This window comes from Balaenoptera musculus, chromosome 15, assembly GCF_009873245.2.
Source record: "Balaenoptera musculus isolate JJ_BM4_2016_0621 chromosome 15, mBalMus1.pri.v3, whole genome shotgun sequence".
Lineage (NCBI taxonomy): Eukaryota > Metazoa > Chordata > Mammalia > Artiodactyla > Balaenopteridae > Balaenoptera > Balaenoptera musculus.
In genome coordinates, this window is record NC_045799.1 from 51,752,404 (window position 1) to 51,769,414 (window position 17,011).

Here is a 17,011-nt window from a genome sequence, read left to right on the forward strand (position 1 = left end):
TTACAGCTAAGCAGCGGGGCTGGGGTTTGAGGCCGGGCAGTCCACAGGCCTCCGCCCTCTGCTCATCCACACACTTCTGGGCAGCAGCAGCCCCTGTTACCTCAGATGCCACTTTGCTGTCTGCCCACCTCGTGCCAGTCTAGGCCCAAGGTGTCTGCTTCAGACCTGGGATAGCTGAGGGCCCCCTGCACAGACCCAGACACACAGACATATCGCCCACCCTGCAGGGCGACAGAGAAGCTTGGCCCAGGAGGAGGCAGGCGGGGAGACCATTAGAGGCCTCGCAGGAGGTACAGGCTGGGCGCCTGCTTGGTCACTGCCAGAGGGAAAGCCAGTGCCCACCACCACTGCCAGGCTGCCTGGGTGCTGGCATGGGCCTGTGGAAAATGCCAACCAGTCTGGGGCTTTGAGCCAGCTGACTCTGCTCAGGACCAGGGCCTGGCCCAGTTGGGCACCCCCGGCCCCTGCAATGCCACCACCCCAGCCCCCAGCAAGGCCAGTCCCCTCAGCTCACCCCCCAGTCCCACCCTGGCAGGACAGCCTGAGAGCACATGGACCACTTAGAGGGGTTGAGAGAGCCCCTGATGGAGCTAGGCCCTGGGCTACCTTTTGCCCCTCGGTGTGAGGGGACATGGCTCAGCCTCCGAAGAGGAGCAACTTTGAGGGGCCAGAGCTGGGAGCCCAGCGCAAGGTGACAGCTGGGGTGTCGGAAGTGCAGGTTGGAGGCCCAAGGAGTGCATCGCCTAAAATGGCACAGCCCGTGTCAGTAGGCTCCCTGCCAGCTGCTCACAACAGCACCACCTGCCAGGTTGGGAATTTGGGGGAGGCCAGTTGAAGAGGAGGCCAGGCGCCCGCGGGTCAGACATCTTCTGAACATGCAGCTGTGCTAAGGGCCCCTCAAGCCACCCCCTCAGCCCTCTACCTGGGCTGGGGTCCAGGCCCCAACTCCTGGCATTTCCCAGGCCTACCTCTCTGGGTCTCCCGTACTCGGCTCCCCACCAAGCCCCATGCGCCCAGGCCCCAGCTCCAGGCTCATCCGCCCACCTGAGGAATGGAGAGTGCTTACTAACCCCCAGGTACCCTTTTTGCACTCCTGCCCCCACCGCACCCTGAGCAGCTCCCCCTCCCCCAGATTCTGTCCCTAAAGTTAGAGTCAGTGCAGATGGAGCAGAGCAGGAGATGGAGGTGAAGCTGGGAGGGACTTGTGCAGCAGGTGGGCCTTGGTTGAGCCTTGGAGAAACAGCAGGGACTCTTGGACAGGCTGAGCATGGGGTGACCCATCCCTGTGTGTCACCATCCTTCATGGAAGGGAGGCTCAGGCCCACTTTTGCAAGCCCAGACTCAGCTGGGGGCAAAGGGCCGTCTCCTGGTGTGGTCACTGCGGTCTCCAGGGTTAGATGGGTTAATAGCCCGGCTCCTCTCCTGGACACACCTGCCTGTGTGATACAGTGATACAATCCTGATACAGTCTGCTACACTGTTCCCTGGCCACTTGCCTCTGTAATACTCTGTCTCCTTCCTGTAACATAGTAACTCATTCAGAGCCTCCCCTGCCAGCCACGCCCACATTTCTGGGCCTGGCTCCCCACCACCCCCACCCCCAGCTGTGTTTAGGCTGGGCCTGGGGTGCCTGCCTGCCCTCGCCAGCTGCTGGGGGGAGCAGCTGAGCCCTCCAGGCCTGGCGCCAGGGCCCCAGTCCCTGACAGGGGTGGAGGAGCCTGGGGGGCTAGGTGGGGGCCTGTCCCGGCTGTCACCACCCATGATGGATGAGGGGTGAGCAGGGAAGAGGTTGTTGGGGGCGGGGTGGCTGCCCCCTGGGGTCTGCCAGCCCAGCGGAGCCTCTGCTATTCACAGTGGGGGGAATTGGGTGTGGGCCCCCACATAGCAGGGGTGATTAAAGGCCCAAAGGGTGGGTGCCCTCCCACTCTGCCCGCATCATGAGCACCTGGGCCTTCCCCTCCACCCTTTTCTTGCTCTGCTTGACTTCTGAAAGCGTGCAAGGCGGTGAGAGCAGGCAGTAGGGCTGCTGGCGGGTCTGGGCAGCTGAAGTTGGGGCTTGGGGTGTAGGTAGAGCATTGGGCCAGATGCTGGGGCTCCAGAGAGAAGGAGGGGAGGGTCTGTGAATCTGGGGCTGGGCAGGGCTTTGGGAGACTGGGGGATAGATGCCTGGGGTCCCTGCCCTGAGTCAGGAACCCCCCTTCCTCCCCTAGGGCTACCTCCATTGTCTCCTGGCCTGGGGAAAGGTAAGTGGATCCTCCAGGCTCTGGGGTCAAGGAAGAGGGCCTGGTCTTCCCCTCGCAGGGGTCTGGGAGCTCTCTGGGGGAGCACCCCAGATGTTCCCTGCTCTGGGATCCAGATCTGGGGCCCAGGAGAACACAGGGTCATCAGGGCTGGAGGAAGACCTGGAGTTGGTTTTGCGGGAGGTGGGGGGGCAGATTGCGACAGGAAAGGGGAAGGACATCGATGGCAGTGACATGAGGCAAAGGCGTGGAGGTGGGACAGGAAGGGAAGAGACAAGGCAAGTTGGGGCGGGGCCAGGGGCGGGGTGTCTGGAAGGGTCTTCCCTCCAGGGACCTGTGGGGCCCTACAGGTGGGAGAGGGGCTTCCTACTGAGACCTGACACACCTAAGCTGCAGGAGAGAGACTGCGGGGCTGGGGGACGAGGATGGGATTTCCAGGAAGGGAGGGGTTCAAGTAAGAATGGAGGCCAGAGGTGCAGCTGCCCGTGGAAGAGGGTGCAGGGGGATCTGCTCCCAGGGGTATGGCCCAGACGCGTCCCTCCATGCCAGGGACTCTTCTGCTTCTCCTGCCCCTGCCACCAGTCTGCTCACCCTGCGGTGACCCCAAGGTACCTGAGGCCCAGAGAGGGGGGTGTGCTCTCTCGCTTTGCAGGGAGCATCCAGATTCAGCTCTTTTCTGCCTCCTAAGTCACCCTCTCTTCCTGACCCCACAGGCTTAGGAGGCTTGAATGGCTATCCATCAGGTAAAGCTGGCTGAGGGGTGGCGGGCGGGGCAGCTCTGTGTCCTCGGAATGAGAGCAGAGCTCCCAGCTCCTGGCCCCTCCTGCCCCCCAGGCTCAACTTCCCGTTTCCCCCACAGGCTACGGCCCCCGCAGTGGTCTAGGAGCAGGTAAGGCATGGGCAAATGGGATTTGGGTCTGGGGGAGGCAGCCATCTCAGAAACACTTGGGGACCACACTGCTGCACTTTCCCCCCCACTCCAGCCCCGGCTGGAGAAGCCTGCCCACCACCCTTCCTGAAGGCCTTGTCCTTTCCCTCCTACACGCCTCCTACACTCCGCTCCCCTGCCCCAGGAATCCATCAAGGCGGTTGGTTGTCGTCTCACCATGTACACGCCCCGGGGGTACAACACTTTCCTGTCCCTGCTTGTTCCCCGGTTGCCCACAGAACCCAGCTCCAGGGCGGGCAAGCCCAGCTCACTGTGAGGCCCTGGGCCAGCTCAGAGCCAAAAGACGGAAGGAAGGGGAGTGGGCTCCCAGAAGCCAGGGCCCCTCTTGCGCCCCCCACCCTTCTTGGGAAGAACGGACTGGAGCTGAGTTCCCACAGGCCCTGGCTCAGAATGGCTATGGGGTGGAGGGCGTCCTGGGTCTCTCACAGGCTCACTGGGTCTCCCCCAGGCTTCTGAGAGGGTGTTAAACCTCAGAAGCCGTGTGGGCCCTGCCTGGCCCCGGCTCTCTCTCTGTCTCCCCACCCTTCTCTCACACCCCTCACCTCTATGTCTTCTCCCAGGATTTGATACTGGGTGTGGGCTGGGAGCCCAGCCAGGTGAGTGGTGGGGCTGGGCATCGCCCCTCCCCCTGCTCCCTCCCAGGCCTCGGAGCAGAGGGCAGGATTGGTGAATGATTCCAGGGGGTGAAGGGACAGACAGAGAGCCTTCAGGTTTGCTGTTTCTGGTGGGGTCCAAGGGTCCTGCACCCTCACCCCAAACCCAACCAGATCATGGCTTCCTCTCCCCACAGGCCCTCCAGCTCCCAATGGCTAGGGAACAGGTGGAGGTGGGGCCAGGATTCTAGGGGCACCCCTGACATGGGGTCTCCTGAGACCCTCAGTTGACCCCCATCCCCCTCTCAGGCATTGGAGGGGTCGTGAAACCACAGAAGTTGGGTGAGCCTCGCCCTACCTGTCTCTCCCCATCTCTCTGCCCCTCCCCCTTACCCCCTCCTGCCCTGTCTCCCCAGGTGTCTCCCCAGGGTTTAGGAACAGGAATGGGCTGGGAGTCGGGGCCTTCCCAGGTACTGCCACCCAGCCAGGTGAGGAGGTTCTGGGAAAAAGGTGGGTTTGGATATGAGGGGTGGGGAGGGTACCGCTGGGTCTTCCCCCAGGCTCCCTCAGGGCACAACTGGTGACTCACTGGAGGCAAAGGGAAGGACCAAAATGGTTCCAGTTGCCTGGTTTGGGGAATGGAGAACAAGGGCACCCCTGCTCCACCCCTACCTCAGCTGGGACCACAAATGCCCCCCACCTTAGCCCTCAGCTCATGGAGCCCCAGGAAGAGGCTGGATCCCTGGGGTGCCCTCATCTACTGCATCTCTCTCCCCAGCCTTTGGAAGGGGGGTGAAACCCCAGAAGCCAGGTGAGACCTGCTCCATGACCGCCCCTCTGCCCACCTCTCCCTCTACCTGCCCTTTGAAGCCCCAGCCCCTCCCCCCCATCCTTCCCTCTGGCTCTGTCTCCCCAGGATATGGAAATGGGCTGGGAGCTGGTGCCTTCCCAGGGCCGGGAACCCAGGCAGGTGAGGGCACCTGGGGCACCACCATGTGGTCCAGGGAGGGGGAAGGAGTGAACAGAGCTGGAATCAGGGAACCGGGAGAGAGTTGCGTTCCGGGGGGAGGGCAGGGGCTCAGCCTGGGAGGGGGCATGAAACCTCCGAAGCCAGGTGAGCCCTGCCCTGCCCATCTTGGCACTCTCCCCACCCATTTCTATCCTGGCCCCTTCTGCCTGCCCCAATCTGCCAGCCCACAGCCAACAGCGCCACCTCTGTGTCCCCAGGATTTGGGAGCAGAAATGGATTCAGCATTGGTGCTTTTCCAGGGCCAGGGGGCTGCAGGGAGGGGCAGGCAAGGGGGGTTCAGGGTCCTGGCCCACATTCTTAGGGGAGGGGCTGGTAGGGGTCAGTGTCAATCTCTCTGTCACTCCCCAGGGCTGGGAGGGGGCGTAAGACCTCAGAAACCAGGTGCGGGGGAGCCCTCTCACCCTGTCCCCAGCCCTGCCACTGTGCCACCCTCCCAGGGACTGCTCCCTTCATTAGCCACTGCTGCCACTCCTCTGGCTTGAGCTGTGGTCTTGGGGAGGCTCTTCCAGACTTCCAGGCCCCTCTCTGGGCATGCTCCAGGGGAATAACTGTTGGGGGGCACAAAGGTCATGGGGTGAGGACACCACAGGAGGTGTGGGCCCACCCAGCACTGGCTGGGCTCCAGCCTACACCCTCCTTCTCTCCACAGGCCCTGCAGCTCAGAATGGCCAGGGACCAGGTAGGGGAGGGGTGGGGGGAGCTGGCGGCACGTGCTTGGGTTCGGGGTTCACAGGAGCTCTAGGCTCCCTCACCGAGTCTCTGTCTCTTTCTCAGGAATTGGAGGGAGCGTGAAACCTCAAAAGCCTGGTGAGCCCCACCCTGTCCCTATGTCCCGGTCCTCTTCCCCCCATCGTCCCTCCACCCCCACCCCCGCTCCCCTTACTCACTCCTGCTCTGTCTCCCCAGGACTCAGCAGTGGGAATGGGCTGGGAGCTGAGCCTTCCCAGGAGTTGGAGCCCAGCCAGGTGAGGGCACCTGGGGTTCTAGGAAGGAGGGAGGGGGAGGGCAGAAACTTGGTTTCTTGGGGGAGAATAGGGGCTGGGAGTGGTCCACATTGCATGTGGCTCAGTTCTTCTTTCTCCAGGCTTAGGAGGGGGTGTGAAACCTCAGAAACCAGGTGAGATAGAGACCCTGCCCTTCCGTCCCACCATCTTAATTCTGTCCCTGCCCAACCCACCCCAAGTCCTCCCCCAATCCACTGCTCACATACGGCTGGCTTCTCCTCTCCAGGACAGGGCATTGGCCATGGCCTGGGGGCCCAGCCAGGTGAGGGTGGCTAGGGCCCAGGCTGCTGGGGGAGGGAGAGGTCACTGCCGGCCACCACTCTGGGGTCCTAACAGGGGGCCTCTTAGAGGCTCACTCATTCCACCAACTTCCCCAAGTGCCTGCCTGAGTCCGGCCTTGGCTGCACACTGCAGACCGAGCCGGTCAACCCTGACCCGGCTGCAGACCCGCTGGGCCCAGTGCCTAAGCCGGGACCCCCAGGTGCTGTTGCAGGCTGTGGTCAGGACTGGGGGGCAATCCACCAGAGGTGGAAAGCTAGAGGGCACAGCCCGAGGCTGGAGGCCTGGAGGGACTTGAACCTGGCAGTGGGACACACCTTTGTGGTTTTAAGCAGGGAGCAAAAGACCTTGTCTACCTGGAGCAGGCAGGGGTTGGAGAACTTGGGGAGGAGGCTGCTGGCGTGTCTGGACGGGGGGCGGGCTGGGCTCCTGGCATCCAGAGTGGGAGCAGGGAAGAGGGAGGATGTTAAGACCCCAGGAATCTTCTGGGCCAGAGGGATGGAGGAAGGCTGGATGTGGGATCCCATCTCTCAGCCGCCTCAGTCTCCCCAGCCCTTTTCCTATCACAGGTCCCCCCAGTGAGCTCCCCACCCCTCTTGTGAACCTAGCTAGGTTGAATGGAGGGACGTGGAAGGGGAGGGCAGGGGTCCGGGTAGGCGGGGAGGCTGGGGCTCACTCTCACTTCAGTGCCATCCAGATTTCCTGTGTCGCACCCCACCCCCCCATAGGTCTCGCAGCTCTAAATGGCTTTGGACCAGGTAGAGAGGGGACCGGGGCTGAGTTGGGGGGGGAGGCAGAGATCCAAAGGTGGGGGTTTCTGGAAAGGAAAACCCCAGAAGCTAGGTGAGCCATGCTCTGCTCTGTTGGGCTCTGTCTGTCATCTCTGCATCTGTGCTCCTGATCTCTCCTCAGGCCTCTTGCTCTGTCTCCCCAGTGTTTGGGACCGGGAATGGAGCCCAGCTGGGTACGACCGCAGAACTCTAGGGGCGCAGGGCTCACCAAGGGGGTGGCTGGTGCAGGGATGGAGGTGCTGTCCCTAGCTCTGAGGGGACGGGGATCCGGGTGGACTCCCTGGACAGTCTCCTTCTCTTCCCCAGGCCTCGGAGGACTGAAACCTCAGAAGCCAGGTGAGACCTGCCCTCCCACCTGGCGTCACACAACAAATACTCCTTCAACAAACATCCCCAGGGCAGCCCAGCCAGATGGGGTGGCAGGCCTTCCCGAGCCTGGGCAGCAGGAGGAGGCAGGCAGGAAAGGAGCATAAATGTAACAGGGGCACATTCTGGGGAGGTGGAGGCAGAGGCGGGGGCCCGCTGGCCATGCCCCACTGAAAATCTTGAGCTGGGGCATCTGAGAGAGAGAGGACCAGAGAGGGTACAGGCTCTGGAAATGGCTGGGGGCCAAGGAGGCGGGAGCTCATGCCCAGAGCAGAGCATGTGGTTGGTGAGGGGACGTCAAGGAGTCCACCTTCCTGGCTGGTTGGTGTGGGTGGTGGTGGTGACACCAACCAGACGGGAGCCAGGCAGCTGGGATGGCGTTCAGGCTCCACAGGGAGGCTGGACCCCAGGAGGAGGCCGAGGGCCCGGCTGGGGGTGGGGTGGTGGGGGAGAGCTAAAGGACCTTGCTTTGTGCAGGGGCCTCAGAGAGGCTGTACCCAGAGCCCGTCTCCTGCCCCCAGGCCCTGCAGCTCAAAATGGCTATGGAGCAGGTAGGGGCAGGCCTGCCTGGAGATGCTAGGGAGGCCCAGGGATGGGGCCAGGAGCCCTAACCTGCCCCCTGTCTCTCCACCAGGCTTCGGAGCCAGTGTGAGACCCCAGAAGCCAGGTGAGCCTTGTCCGGGCATGTCTCTCCACCTCCCCCCAAACCCTAATCTTCCCTCCCCCTATTCACACACCAGTCTCCATCTGTCCCCCCAGGATTTGGGAATAGCAACGGACTGGGAGCCCAGCCAGGTGAGACTGGTGGGCTCTGGGGTGTGGTCCACATCTAGGCATTCTCTCCCATCTCCCTCCCAGGCCTTCAAGAGGCAGGATTGGTGAAGGATTAAGAGGGGGTGGAGAGTCTCCAGGGTTCTGGCTTGGCTCTGTAGGGGGGACCACAAATCCTTGCCTCTAACTTAGCCAGGGTCCCCAACCCCCTGCTTATTCCTCCATCCCTCACAGGCCCCCCAGCTCAGAACTGAGGGGTTGGGAGAAGCTGGAGGCTGGGCGAGGAGGAGAGAGGAGGGGGCGAGGTGGTCCCCACCCAGACTCTGTTCTAAGGGTCCTCTCCTGGGCTCCTTGGAGAGGGCAGAGTTGGTAATGGAATGCAGCAGAGGAGGCTCCAAGTTTTCTGGTCCCTAAACTGGGAGGAAAGGGAAGCCCAGTTTCTGGTCTCCTGTGTTCCTCAACCTCTCCCCACCCCCCGACCTCCTGCCCATCCCCACAGGGTCTGCGGTTCCCATCGGCTACGGACCAGGTACAGGAGTGGGTGATGGGGGCAGATGCCAGGGTTCTGGGGGAGAGGCCCAGAGGGGGGTCATGGATCCCTTACCTGCTCCCATCTCTTTCTTCTCCAGGCATTGCTGAGGCCATGAAGCCTCAGAAGCCAGGTAAACCCTCCCTTTCTCTCTACTCACACTGTGATATTGTGATTTATAAGAAGAAATATGTATGTTTAGTCTTCCTCACATTCCTGGTACTGTGCTCCTGAAAGCCTTGGAATTTCCTGGAGAGAGAGAGAGAGAGAGAGAGAGAGAGAGAGAGAGGGAGGGGGAGAGAGAGAGACAGAGAGAGAGAGAGAGAGAGAGAGAGAGAGAGAGAGATGTCTTTTGTTATGTTAATGAGGTGACTTTTGGAAAGCCCCTAGGTCATCTGAGGGTGGGGGCTGGTTGCCAGGAGACGCAACCATGTGATTGGAGGGTTGGAACTTTCAGTCCCACTCCATGGGTCAATGATTTAGTCAATCATGCCTATGTAATGAAGCCTCCATAAAACCCCAAAAGAACAGGATTTGGAGAGCTTCTGGGCTGGTGAACACCTGGAAGTGCTGGGAGGGTGGTTCATCGTGCCTTCCCACGTGCCTTGTCCCTTGCATCTCTTTTAACTGGCTGTTCCTGAGTTATATCCTTTTACAATAAATCGATTATCTAGTAAGTAAAATGTTTCCCTGAGTTCTGTGAGCCGCTCTAGCAAATTAATCAAACCCAAGGAGGGGTGGTGGGAATCTCTGATCTACAACCAATTGGTCAGAAGCACAGGTGACAACTTAGACGAGAAGAAGTTGGTGCCTGAAATGTGGGGTGGGGGTGGGGGGAGAAGTCTGAGCCTTTGACCTGTGGAATCTGATACTGTCTCCAGGTAGACAGTGTCAGACTTGAGTTAAATTGTAGGACACCCAGATGGTGTCTGAGAATTGCTTGGTGGTGTTGGAAAAACCCCAGAATTGGACTTGGTGTCAGAATTGGACCCCCCACTTCTCTTACCCCCAGAAACTGTCTACTCCCCCCACTTTATTCTTCCTCATAACCCCCACTCTGTCTCCCCAGTTTACAGGAATGCGCTGGGAGTTGGAGCCTTCCCAGGTGAAGGGCCCCAGCCAGGTGAGGGGGGCGGGGTCAGGCCCTGGAGTTCTGGGAGGTGGGGAAGAGGGGGCACAGGGCGCACTGGGCAAAGAGGATGAGAAGGGGCAGGGTGGGGTCCACCTGTCACTCAGCCTCTGTCTGTCTCTCCCCAGGCCTGGGAGGGGGCTTGAGCCCTCCGAAGCCAGGTGAGTCCATCCCTGCCTCCCTTCTGCCCCTTCTGAAGTCTCCCCCACCCAGCCCCTGCCCTCATGCCCACACTTCCTCCCAGGATACATGCCAGGGAATGGGCTGCAGCTCCCTCCAGGTGAGCTCAGTGGTGGCCTCAGTAGGGGAGACAGAGGGCTCCTTTCTGGGGAAGGGCTGGTCAGGTCTGAGGCGGCCTCTGTCTCTCCTGCAGGTCTGGGAGGGGGTTTGAAACCTCAGAAGCCAGGTGAGCCAGAGCCCTCCCCATCCCTGTCTTGCACCTCCTCCTGCTGTCCTTCCAGAACCCCCCTGCCTAATACTGTCCCTCACATCCCTGCTTTTCCTCTCCAGGATATGGCAATGGCAATGGGCTGGGGGCCCAGCCAGGTGAGGGGACGGGGAACAGAGGGAAGTGGGGGGATATTGCTGGAAGGTGGAGGGCAAGGTGGGCAATAGCAGGAACCACATCAGGTGGCTGGGTCACCTTGTCCCCAGAGCAGATTGTGGCCCTTGGGAGCTGGGCTTTTTCTGGCCTGGCCACTGTCTCCCCTGGAAGGTGTGTCTGCCCTAGAAGCCACCACAGGCGGGTGGCTTGGCCATGTGGAGGCCAGGAGGGCAGCCTGGGGGCGGCACTGGCCTGGGCTCACTGGCCCCTCCCTTCCTCCCCATCTAGGTCCCTGCAGTGGTGGGGTCCCTCCACGGCTTCTTGCCAGGCCTCCCACTCCAGGGATCCCTTCTGATAAAGCAGGTGGCTGGGGCCTGAAATCCCAGCCCCCTCCCCCAGTGCAGAATGGCAAGTTCCCAGGTCAGTGCGGATGAGGGACCTGAGGGCCCCTGGTGGGAACCTGGTCCCAGGAGGGGCTGGGCCTGGCTGGGCCACTCAGAATCCCCCAGGCCTGATCTCCAGCAAGTCAGTGAGGAAAAGCCTGAACTCTGGCCCTGAGACCCCACATGACCCCCAATATGACAGCTCCCCCAGCCCCTTCCCCCATGGCAGTCTGTGGCATCCCCCACCTGCCCCACCCTGGGCTCACTCCTGTCCCCTGGCTTTCCTTCTAGTACCTACTCCAGCCATCCAGTGGGGGCCGAAACCTCAGGAAGCAGGTGTGTGTCTGCCTTCTCTGCCCCACCCCATGCCAGATCAGGTCATTCGTCCATCTCCCTTGTTCCCTGGGTCATCTCAGGTGTTCAGGCACCTTAAGGCCAGGAAGTCCCTCTCTGAGTCTACCCTTGGTATCTCTTGCTGCTTTCTTATCTCATTTCTTCTGGTTCCATTCCCTGTGGATGAGGAAAGTCCCTTCCTCCTCAGAGTCCGGAAGGTCCATACTGGGCCCCCAAGGAGTTCGGGAAAGTCTGGGTCCTCCCTGCTCATCTCCATTCCCCTCACAGGGTACCGGCCTCCGAATGGCTACAGACCAGGAGCAGAACTGGGTGAGGAGGCCCTTCGCCTGAGTTCTCCCTCCCCTCCCCTCCACCAGCCCAGGAAGCAGGGAGGCGAAACCGGCTATCTCTGACCCCTGTTTCCTCTCCCCCAGGCTTTGGTGGTGGCCTCAAGCCCCAGAAAGTCGGTGAGCCCCCGGGTCCCCATCTTGGGCATGAGCTGTGTCTCCCTCACAGCGAGTGCTCCTTGTCTGTCAGTCTCTGTCCTTATCCACCCAGCAATTATGTACTATGCGCTGGACCACAGTGGTGGCCAGAGATGGTGGGATCCTGTCTCAGGTGAGGGCAGAGTGACAGACTCAGCAGGCAGAAAGGGAAGTGCCCAGAGGGAGGGAGGGACGGCTTCCGGAAGGTGGGCTCCACTGGGTTAGCTGGATGATGGTGGGGGATTGTGGGAGGTCCTCTCTAGGCTGCCTCTGAGTCAGTCTGTCTGTCTGCCCCTCCCTGTCTCTCCATGAGCAGGTCACCCTGGTCCCCCCAATGCTGCCCCCACCCCATCCCAACCAGCCCCTCTCCCAGCGCTCTCCTGCAGGTTTTGGTTACAGGAATGGTGGTCTGGGAGCCAGGGTCTTCCCTGAGGCCCGCGCACAGCCAGGTGCCTGGGGCTGCTGGGTAGGGTGGGGTGGGGGTTTCTGGGCTCAGGGGCTGCTCCTGCCTCTGACCTTCTCTTTCCTCCTCCAGGGTTCCCTGGGGCTGATGGCTTTCAGAATGGTGAATTGGACCCAGGGGACACCATGCAGGGGGTGGGGGAAGGGATGTCCGGGGCGGGGCAGGAGTCAGCTGGGTCTCTTGCAGGGTATGAGGGGGCAGCAGTTGTGCGCCCCAATGTGGCTGCTCCAGCCCCTGGAGGAAATGGTAAGAAACGTTGGGGGAGCAGAGGGAACCCTAGCAAGGGTGGCGGGGACCAGGCTGAGTGGGTGAGGGGCTCTGAGACCCTGGAAGGACTGGGGCATCCTGAATGTACAACTCCGGTGGGCAGGAGTCCCAAGCCGGCTCTCCTCCTTCAGGTCAGGCCGGGGCCCCGAGGGGCTCTCCCTGGCCCTCCCTCCAGCCCTGGGGGGCCAACTTGAGGCCTAGATATGGGGCCGGAGGTGCAAATCCAGAGGTCAGGAGCCAGCCAGGTAATGGGGTGTGTGGGAACGGGTCATCAGGGGTCGGGTGGCTGTGGAGAACTGGGCTCTGGGCCCTGGGCCTAGCCGTACAGCCCACCTTATAGCCCTGCAGAGATGGAGGGAGGGCACTCCTGGTGGAGGGAGTAGCAGGGGGACAGGAGGGACTCAGTGTTCTCACCTCTGCCCCTCCCCCCAGGGCCCTATGGGCAGCTGAGGCCAGAGCTGGGCCCTGGGCCCTTAGGTGAGTGGGGGTCTCCCAGGGCCTGGGGTAAAGCTGGGGTGGGCAGGAGGACTGCAAAGTCCTCTGGTGACTGGGGTGCCTTAGCTTGTCTGTGTGCCTTAGGGGGCCCTGAGGTGAAGCGAGGCAGCAATGGCCTGATGGGAAATGGTCATGGAAGTGAGAGGGAATGCAGGGCCCCTGCCCCCACTCATCCCATGCCACCATCGTTGCCCCTCCAGGCTGCACGGGGGGACACCCCCAGCCCTCGGGGGGGACATATAGCCAGCTCTCAGGCTACCTGTGTGTGTCTGCTGGGTGAATGGCCTCAGAGGCCAGGGGAGGGAGAGGACTCATGTCCCCCAGGAGGTGAGGAGGGAGCCAGGGCTCACCACGGCCCTGCTCTGCCTCTTCCCAGGCCGCTGCCCTCTTGGGAAATGCTGAGCACCAGAGCAGGTCCACTGCCCACCCTGAGCTCCTCTGTATCAGAGCCTGGTCTGCCAGGCGAGGCTGGCCAGACCCTCGGGCTTGGCCTCTAGCCTGGGGTCTCCTGCGGGCTGGAACTATCAATGAAGGCAATGTGCTTCCCTGTTTGCCTCTGTGTGCTGTGTGCAGGGGATCACTGGCTGGGTTGGGGGCCAGCTGGGGGCCCCTTATTCATTCCTTCAACAAACATCAACACAGCTGTGTGCCAGGAGCTGTGCTCCAGATGGGAGAGATGTGAGAACTCAGGCCTGCCCTTGGGGAGGGGGGCATCACGTGGTCACAATCTGGCAATGGAGCCATGTCCAAGTTAGGGGACTTGTGCGTCATTTGTGTTTTAATTTATAATTAACTTATTAAAATGATCCAACTAAAAATCTCATTTTCCTTAAGCCATTATACTTGCTTCCAGACCTCATTGTATTGATTGACCTTATAATTTGGATGTAAAACTCACTTTCACATTCTTTGATTAATACTTAATTAGATTATAAATTTGACAGATCAGCTTCTCCCTAAATATTTAGCATGCTTTACAAGCCTGATTAATTCAATTCCCTTAGACACTTCAAATAATTACACACATAATCTACTTGATCTCTTAACAGGGTGAGGGGGTGGCATATGTATGTACAAATCCAACCAGTAACTTCTTCCTAATCACTTAAGGGGCTCTTGGAAATGAGCCCCTCTTGGAAATGAATAAATCAGACATTTAATATCTCAGATTACTGAACACGTTCAAACATTTTAAAAAGCCAGTTACTAATCCAATGTCGGTAATCAGTGCTACTGGATTGCTTTGTTTTCTCATCCCATGATTATAAGTATAATCACCCAGAAATGTGGAAGCAAATTACTCTCCTAGGCTGGGTCCAGAATGGAGGTTGCACAATTGGGGATTGATCTGCTATTCTGAACTTTGACCCAGGGCTTGGCTAGTCCCGGAACCAGTCTCTTTGAGCCTCTGTTCTGAGCTGTGCCTTCCCAAGCCTACACCTTTTGCAGTCTGGTGAAGTTTTGTCTTAACTGAAGAATTCCAGCGGAATAGAGTTGATGGGATTTGGCACCCTATGAGGAACTCAGCTTGTCTTTCTGTGGCCTGATTTAGGATAACAGGTGTAGACCAAAATCTGACTGCAGTATGCACAAGGTTTTGGGTTGATCAACCTTGAGGAGGTTGTGTAAACATTATTGGAATTCCAGACTGATTTCTCTTAGCCTACCTCATTTAATTTGCTCTTTTTGAGAATCATTATAGACTTTTGCTTTTTCACAGAAGTATTGATTCTTTAAAAATATCATCTTGGGCTTCCCTGGTGGCACAGTGGTTGAGGGTCCGTCTACCAATGCAGGGGACACGGGTTCAAGCCCTGGTTCTGGAAAATCCCACATGCTGTGAGCGGCTAGGCCCGTGCGCCACAGCTGCTGAGCCTGTGCTCTGGAGCCTGTGAGCCACAACTGCTGAGCCCACATGCTGCAACTGCTGAAGCCCGCACACCTGGAGCCCGTGCTCAGCAGCAAGAGAGGCCACAGCGGTGGGAGGTCCGCGCACCACAACGAAGAGTGGCCCCTGCTCTCCGCAGCTGGAGGGGGCCTGTCGGCAGCAATGAAGACCCAACACAGCCAAAAATAAATTAAATAAATAAATTTATTAAAAATAAATAAATAAATAAATAAATCCTGGATGTCATTTCTTTTTTTTTTTTTTGTCATTTCTTTAAAAAAAAAAAGTCATCTTGTGTTTCTCTGACCTGAGGTGTGGAATAAACCACATCGTCTCTTTACTGGAGAACAGGATTAAGAGCAGCATTTGGGCACAGGGGCCACAGAGCAGACTGTCTCAGTGAGGGCAGTGGATGATATTCTTTCTAACCCACTGAGAAATGTTCTAATATTGTTTTGTTTTTTTAAAATTTATTTATTTTATTTTTGGCTGCGCTGGGTATTCATTGTTGCATCCGGGCTTTCTCTAGTTGCCGCGAGCGGGGGCTACTCTTCGTTGCGGTGCACAGGCTTCTCATTGTGGTGGCTTCTCTTGTTGTGGAGCACAGGCTCTAGGCACACGGGCTCAGTAGTTGTGGCTCGCGGGCTCTAGAGCGCAGGCTCAGTAGCTGTGGCGCAGGGGCTTAGTTGCTCCATGGCATGTGGGATCTTCCCGTACCAGGGCTCAGAACCCGTGTCTCCTGCATTGCCAGGAGGATTCTTAACCACTGTGCCACCAGGGAAGCCCTCTTATGTTTTAATAAAGGTTTCTATATTCCAATTTTAAATAGATTGACCATTTCTCATTCTTTCCTGATTGTCACCCATCTGTGCTGTTTACAACCGTTCTTAACAATGTTAACGCAAATGCTGCACGTCAAGCTTTGCTTTTGAATTGATATCGTTTCATCTTTTCTGTAAGATCATTCATTGGGAATTTGCGTAGATCTTGACCTACACCAGGAGCATCACTCCGGAATCCCTAAGGGCAAACCCCCCAAAAAAGAGATCCATACACTCTCCTCATTGGCTGTCGTAGGGAGGGCGGGCGGGGCTGTAGAAGGGGCTGCGCGGCTAAGTGGACCCTCAGGCCAGTTGGGGGCGCCCACTGCACACGCAGCGCCTGGCCTCAGGGATGGTGAGGGGTGGAGCCTGCGACACCTCGGAATACTATGATTGGCTGGAACTGAGGGAGGGGCGGGAAGAAGATCTTGACAGAGAGCGCTGCTGCCTCTGATTAGCTGCCAGTGACAGCTCGTGCCAGCCAGCGAGAGAAACGCACAGGTCGCCGGCGCATTGGCCTTTGATTGGCTGGAGCGCGGTGGCTCACGGCTCCGATTGGCTGGGCCTCTCGCAGCGCGGCGCGTGGGCCCCTGCTGGAGAAACAAGGCCTCCACGGGCTGTGCGCGCGGGGCCCTGGCGCGGCGGTGGTGGCCAAGCTGGCGGCCCGGCTTCCTCGCTCTCGCTCGCATCCGCGGCTGGCCCGCGCCCACTCGCGGTTAGGCCGGGCCCGTGCGTCTCTATCCCTGACCCCACCGCCTGCTCCGTCCCTGCCGCACCCGCCGCTGCCCGGACTGCCGCCCGGCCTGAGCCCCGCGCCGCCGCCGCCTCCCTCGGCGCTCGCCCTGGCCGAGCTGCCGCCGCTGCCCGCGCTCCCGCTGCGTCCCGAGCCGCTGGCGCCCTGGGGCCCCGGCGCCCACGTGGCGCTGCCCGACCTGCCGCCGGAGGCCTGGGCTTCCGCGCCGCCCGCCGCCGCGCTCGCCCTGCAGGACCTGCCGCGCCTCCCCGCGCCCGCACCGCCGCCCGCGCACCTGCCGTTGCCGCCGCTGCCCGAGACCGCGGTCGCCGCCACGCCCGGGCCTGTGGGCGCGCGCGGCCGCCCGCCACTCAACGCCGAGCCGCCCCCGCAGCCGCTGCCGCCGCTACCCGCGCGGCCCTCGCCTTTCAACCTGCCGGCGCCGCCTGCGCCGCGCGACCCCTGGCCGCTGCCCGCCTTCCCCCCGCCGCTGCCACTGCCGCCCCCGCCTCCGCACTTTTTCCTGTCGCCGCCGTGCTGAAGGCCCGGCCCTCCCCGCCCCGGAGGGGCTGCGGGAGGGTGAGTTGGCAGCCCTGCCTGGATTCAGGGGCTATGGCCCTCGCCGCCTTCCCCGCCGGCAGGTTCAGAGGGCGTGGGTCGGAGCTCGGCTTGGGGAAGAGGGAGGGCGTGTCGGGAGCAGCCCAGCTTTGGGGGAGGAAGGAGCAAGTCTGAAAATAAGCTCATTTGAAGATTGGGGCCATTTCTTCCATTTTTCCTACTGTCCTACAGAAAGCCTTTTGCCTGGCCATTTGAGAATGTAACTAATTCCTGGTACTGATAAACTGGCTGGTTATCTGGGCAGGTGGGGCTGGGGAGCCCACAGCACGCGGCTTGAGGAAATGAAAACAAAATTTAAAA

The 17,011-nt window shown here is 60.1% G+C and overlaps 1 protein-coding gene across 1 annotated transcript; it reads left to right on the forward strand.

Annotated features, from left to right (window-relative positions):
- Positions 1 to 631: 631 nt before the first annotated feature.
- LOC118881631 (collagen alpha-2(IV) chain-like) lies at positions 632 to 16,634 on the forward strand. The gene is made up of 34 exons (XM_036826757.1): positions 632 to 718; positions 1,133 to 1,185; positions 1,648 to 1,773; positions 2,211 to 2,243; positions 2,357 to 2,493; positions 2,954 to 2,983; positions 3,100 to 3,129; positions 3,750 to 3,785; positions 4,092 to 4,124; positions 4,199 to 4,270; positions 4,699 to 4,752; positions 5,462 to 5,491; positions 5,587 to 5,619; positions 5,719 to 5,777; positions 6,043 to 6,078; positions 6,195 to 6,297; positions 7,030 to 7,059; positions 7,193 to 7,222; positions 7,887 to 7,919; positions 8,012 to 8,047; positions 8,523 to 8,552; positions 8,653 to 8,685; positions 9,622 to 9,675; positions 9,810 to 9,842; positions 9,926 to 9,961; positions 10,055 to 10,087; positions 10,192 to 10,227; positions 11,230 to 11,271; positions 11,376 to 11,408; positions 11,500 to 11,559; positions 11,962 to 12,135; positions 12,589 to 12,633; positions 12,736 to 12,789; positions 15,895 to 16,634. Exons 1-34 carry the CDS (start codon positions 632 to 634, stop codon positions 16,632 to 16,634), a joined length of 2,484 nt encoding a protein of 827 aa, XP_036682652.1.
- The last annotated feature ends 377 nt before the right edge of the window (positions 16,635 to 17,011 follow it).

Bases quoted from the DNA above. Each gene is read 5' to 3' on its own strand.
- LOC118881631 (XM_036826757.1), top strand. From the start codon at position 632: ATGGCTCAGCCTCCGAAGAGGAGCAACTTTGAGGGGCCAGAGCTGGGA. The intron at 2,244-2,356 runs GTAAGTGGATCC...TCTGGGATCCAG, and splicing joins GTCTCCTGGCCTGGGGAAAG to ATCTGGGGCCCAGGAGAACA. The intron at 6,298-7,029 runs GTGCTGTTGCAG...CTGTCTCCCCAG, and splicing joins GCCTAAGCCGGGACCCCCAG to TGTTTGGGACCGGGAATGGA.